This window comes from Lycium barbarum, chromosome 12 (genome assembly GCF_019175385.1).
Source record: "Lycium barbarum isolate Lr01 chromosome 12, ASM1917538v2, whole genome shotgun sequence".
Classification (NCBI taxonomy): domain Eukaryota; kingdom Viridiplantae; phylum Streptophyta; class Magnoliopsida; order Solanales; family Solanaceae; genus Lycium; species Lycium barbarum.
Window position 1 is genome coordinate 58,012,219 of NC_083348.1, and position 5,671 is coordinate 58,017,889.

General features: G+C 32.5%; 1 protein-coding gene across 1 annotated transcript; it reads left to right on the plus strand.

Annotated features, from left to right (window-relative positions):
• Positions 1-416: 416 nt before the first annotated feature.
• Positions 417-2,362, plus strand: LOC132623647 (anthocyanidin 3-O-glucosyltransferase 5-like). The gene is made up of 2 exons (XM_060338427.1): positions 417-1,270; positions 1,645-2,362. Exons 1-2 carry the CDS (start codon positions 497-499, stop codon positions 2,293-2,295), a joined length of 1,425 nt encoding a protein of 474 aa, XP_060194410.1. The 5' UTR covers positions 417-496; the 3' UTR covers positions 2,296-2,362.
• The last annotated feature ends 3,309 nt before the right edge of the window (positions 2,363-5,671 follow it).

Genomic DNA, 5,671 nt, shown 5'->3' on the forward strand with positions numbered 1-5,671 from the left:
TGTCTCAATTGAAAACAAAATCCAAAAATCAATAAGATCCTACTAAGATGAGATCTAAAATATCTCACGAAAGATTACATCCGGCTATTCCCCAAACTCCTGTTTGACCAAACTTCTAAAATGAGCTTATTTTGAAAAGTATTTTTTTCAAAAGTGCTTTAAAAAAAAATATTTTTAGTGAGAAGCAGTTTCTGTTTAGTCAATTAATTTGAAAAGTACTTTTGAGCAGCAAATAGTATTTGGTCAAGCTTTTAAAAAGTGTTTTTAAGGGTATTTCTTTCAAAAATGCTTTTGGAAAAAAATTACTTTTTTTAGCTTGGCCAAACACTTCACTTTTTTTAAAATAAGCACGTTTTGAGAAAAATAAATTTGGCCAAACAGCACATTAGTATTTCCTATAAAGCCAAGCATAAATGGCTTTTCCTTTGTAGAATTCAGCACTCTTGTTTTCCGTAGTACTCCTCTCCGTGTTCTAAAAGTTTCTCTTTTTCTATCCATGGATAGTCCAGAACTTCATGTTGCTATACTCTCAAGCCCTGGCATGGGTCATTTAATCCCAGTTCTCGTCTTGGGCAACCGATTAGCCACACACCATAACATCAAAATTACTATTCTTGCTATCACAACCACCTCTTCTTCAGCTGAGACCGAATTTCTCAAGAAATCCAATGGGAAAACCACTATAGAAATAATTCCCATTCCTTCGGTCGATATTTCCCACCTAATAGACTCCAGTACTAAAGTTTTCACTCAATTACGACTATTGGTCCGTGAAGCCTTGCCTGGAATTCGTTCTGTCATTGATTCCATGACTCATCGTCCAGATGCTCTCATAGTCGATATTTTTTGCACACAAGTATTGCCAATAGCCGAAGAATTTAATATTCCCAAATACGCGTACCATCCTACTACTGCATGGACAATATCTTTAGCTCTATACTGCCAAGTTTTCGACAATGAAATTGAGGGTGAATATGTTGATCTTAAAGAACCTTTGAAAATTCCAGGTTGCAAAGCATTACAGGTCGATGACGTGGTGGATCCTTTGCTGGATCGGAACGATCAACAGTATGAAGAGTATATTAAGCTAGGAATGGAATATGCATCTTTTGATGGAATCTTGATTAATACATGGGAAGATTTGGAGCCTGATACTATCAAAGCACTTAGAAATAATGACAAGTTGAGATCAGTTCTAAAGGTGCCAGATTTTCCAATCTACCCGATTGGTCCCTTGAGGAGAACAGTTGAAACAACTGAACGTGACGAGGTAAAGTTAGAATTTGTTCAAATATAAATGATAAATAAAGTAATTTTTGATGTCGAAGTTGATATTTTTCTTTCCTATGAAGTGTTGTTTACTTTGCAGAAGATAATTACTTTCTAGTCTTGCATCTATCATAAAGAATACTTATTTATGTATTCTCCTTCGAAAACATTCTTTTTTTACTCCAAAATACTGCACTTAAATCCAAAAAATATATTGCCTAAGTAGATGTTTTCCGCTATTATTCAAAATATAAAGTTATTTGTATTCGATTCCATAGCAATCTCTCAGAGAAGAGTGAGCAAATAATGCTTTCAAAAAAGTGCTACTTAACATATTTTCAGCCTGAGTTATTTGTTGTTTCTCTTTTTTAACAGGTGATTCAATGGTTAGACAAGCAAAATCACGAGTCAGTTCTATATGTATCTTTTGGGAGTGGTGGAACCCTATCATCCGAACAAATTATCGAGCTCGCTTGGGGTTTAGAATTAAGCCAACAAAAATTTGTTTGGGTTATACGTCCACCGTGTGATGGTGGTGCAGATAGTGCATATTTTAACTCTGCCGAGAAAGACATGCAAGAATACTTGCCCGAGGCGTTTCTGACTAGGACAAAAGATATGGGATTAGTAGTGCCTATGTGGGCCAAACAAGTTGAAATTTTGAGCCACTCTTCTGTCGGTGGATTTTTGTCACACTGTGGATGGAATTCGACTGTGGAGAGCTTGACAAATGGTGTTCCAATGATTGCATGGCCATTATATGCTGAACAAAAAATGAACGCCGCCATGCTAGCGGAGGAAGTAGGGGTTTCGATTCGACCGGCGATTTTGCCAGCTAAGAAGGTGGTTTGGAGAGAGGAGATAGAGGGAATGGTGAGAATGTTGATGCACACAAATGAAGGGAAGGGAATAAGAGGAAAGGCTAAGAAATTAAAGATGAGCGCGGAAAATGCACTAAATGAAGGAGGTTCATCTTGCAACTCCATTTGTGAGCTTGTGAAGGATATTCGTAGTAGATTGTTATGAGTCTGTTGTTTCTTTGAGAAATATTTTGCTTTTGTTTCTTTCAAATAAATTGCCTTTTATCCGTGGACTTTGGTTAACTTGCCTTGCCCTTACCATTACTAGACAGATACAAACGAAATTCTTCCATCGCAATTTCGACGATCTTTCCAATGGGAGTCTATTAGAAACAAAAGAATATAGTATATTTTTCTCTCTAATTGATTGATCTTTCCGACTAAAAGTCTTATCATATATCTGGCGTTAAACAATGTGTACGCGCATCGGTATATAATAGCATCTCTTTATAACAGTCAAGTTTTTTCAGAACCGATTTTTTATGTTATATTTTATTTCTCTATAATGACATTTTACCAATAACAGCAACAAACAACTTTATAACAGTACGCTCTTTATAAAATTTCCCCCCATATAATAGTTATCTTCATTTTTTGGTAATATAATAATTAACCATCTTCATAAAAATAGAATATCTATTATTACCGATAATAAGTGTAGACTTTGATCAAATATTTGATTCTTTATTACACTATTTATGACAAAAAATAGTATATGAATATATAATTTTCATCATTTAAATATTTTCCTTCGCTATACAAAGTGGTGATTAAGTTTAGAATTTGACAATTAAAAATGAAGAATTAGATTTTATGTATCTTTTTTGCCTAGAACGGCGAAATATTATTTAAATGTCAATGTTGTTATAGGTTTACAACAACCATTCTCTATAACAGCCAAAAAATTTCGGATCCAACAATGCTGTTATAGGGAGGTTTGACTGTATATAATAAATGAATTTAAAAAAAAAAAAAAATTACTGAGGTCCGTCAGAAATGGATCGACATTTTAATAAATTATAAGATAACTTACATAAACAGTTACCTTTTATAAGTTTCTAACAAAATACATGTGACATAATAATTGCAATTTCTCAAAAAAGAATATGGCTAGTGGGATTTGAACCTAGACACGCAAGGGCAAAGCACATGCCCAATGACCACCCCAGCTACAACAAGCCTCATGTATAGTAGTTATGAAATGTAAAATGTAATTAATTATTGCAAAATGTAATTATAATCCATAAATAACTCTTAGAAATAGTTATTGCATGTAAATTTTCCTAAATTATAATGCAAGAAAAATATTTCGACATGCTATTTTTTGGCGAAGCAAATCCCGTCTAAACGCCGCATGCAATTCCTGATTTTCCACGGACAGGAATATCCGTTGAAAAATATTCAAATTTCTAGTAGAGTAGCAATGTATTTCTCCCAAACCAATGTAATATTAAAGGGGAGATTTATACGTTGTGGCCATTGGAAAGTAGTATTAACACAAAATAACCCAACTTTTAAGTATTTATCCTAAATAATCAAAGTAACAAAGTTATTTGCAATACACGCATCAACCAAACAACCACTTTATGTAAGAGCTTGAAAAATTTCACCCAAATCAAATTTTTAAAATATTTTTTGGAAATCTATGGCCAAATGCTAGCTAAATGATGCTACATTTTCAACACTTGCTGATGACAATAAATGCTACTCTCTCCGTTCCAAAAAAAATTGTCTTATTTTCTTTATTAATTTGTCTTAAAAAGATTGACACATTTCTAAATTTAAAAATAATGAGATAATTTACAGTCATATAAATATTTCTTTTCAAATCAAATTAAGATAATTTTTTTGAGACAGAGAGAGTATTAATTGCGGTACCTGCAGCAACTATATATACATCCTACAACCTTCCTACCTATCTTTTAGTTCACTTAAATGCCCCTATCAGCAAAATAGCTATGCACAAATTAAATGGGATTTTTTGTCTTTTCACTCATCCAACTTTTTCCTACCCAACCCCTAGACGTTTCTCTCTCGGAAGAAAACAAATCTAATTTTACTTCACTCAATTTCTTTACCCATTTTCTTAAACGCCTGCCCCCTCTTTCTCAACTTCAATTTCTTAAACATAATTGCAAACTTAAACAAATAAGCTATAAACAATGTTTTTCAATGAAATCTTCCAGCAATCAGTGTCTTTTGAGAAGAAAATCGAAAATTATGAGTGATGATTTAGTAAAATATTTTGGTGGAACAAGTCACATTCATGGCTTCTTTCATTTGTTTTGAAAATCCAAAAGAACATTCACCAACGAAGTTGCTAGATGATTATAAGTCCAATTAATACTCAATTTTGATTTTTAACCAATATGGGTCTGATTTGTTTTTTAAGTTTGTCAATATATTTATTCTTGAGAATAATTTAATGGTTCAAGCCTGTGAGACAAGCAACAAAACTTTAATGTTTGAAACCTGTGACAACTGACAAAAGCAACAATTAACAACGGAAAGAGCTCTGATTAGGTTGAATCTGAAATTGGAAAAAGAAAATCGGATCTGAGAAAATGAAAACAGGGAAGATAAGAGAAAGGGAAGGAGAAGTGGATCTCATTTTTTGGTAAAAAGACAAAACAGCCCCTCACATTTACACACTGTCAACTTATTGTTAGGGGCATTTAAGTGAACTAAAAAATGAGTAGATCATGCATCATATACTAAATAAAGCTAGTTACGATATTTTTAATCATTATCGAATTGGAAAAGCAAAAAAGACAATAGAAACCAACATAAACTAGACCAAGAGCTTGTTTGGATGGGCTATGTTTATAAGTTGCAAACAGCTTATAAGCTAAAAAAAAATAAGTTGGGATAAGTTAAGTCAAATGAGCTCAATTATTTTTTTAAGCTTATTTTAAGCATAAAATGACTTTAAACTGACTAGCCAAACAATTAAAAAAAGTTGAAAACAATTTATAATTAACTTATAAGCCAATCCAAATGAGCTCCAAGTAATCAAGATGGATAAAACTTGCGGAGGACTGAAGTGGTTGGTTAACACCTTTAAGAAATCATTATCCATTACTTAGTGGATTGAGTCGTTCTATTTTAACTTATAGTGTCCGTCGATCAATTTTAACTTTGGTATTATACGACATCAGGGACGTCAGCAATTTTTTTTGACTTCCGTTCAATGTACTTATTAACTTGGATCTTTTTTATTCTATTACTCCCTCCTTACAAAGGTGACCTTCATTCTTCTTTACCATTTCTTTTATCTTCTCTTTTTTTCTCAATTCTTTTTTAGAGATACAGAAAGATATTTATTTCCGGATTCAATTGATTAAAAGATTTGAACTTTTTTACTAAGAAAAGATAAAAGAATAATCAGGTTCTTTTAATTAAATGCTATTAAAGTTTAAAGATATCTCTTATATAATCAAACCTATTAAGCGGGCCAGGTCAAGAATTTGGTTGGATTTAGGGTGGATCCGATCCTAAGTAAATCTAAATAAGAATTTTAAATTTTAAAACATTTTTTTCTA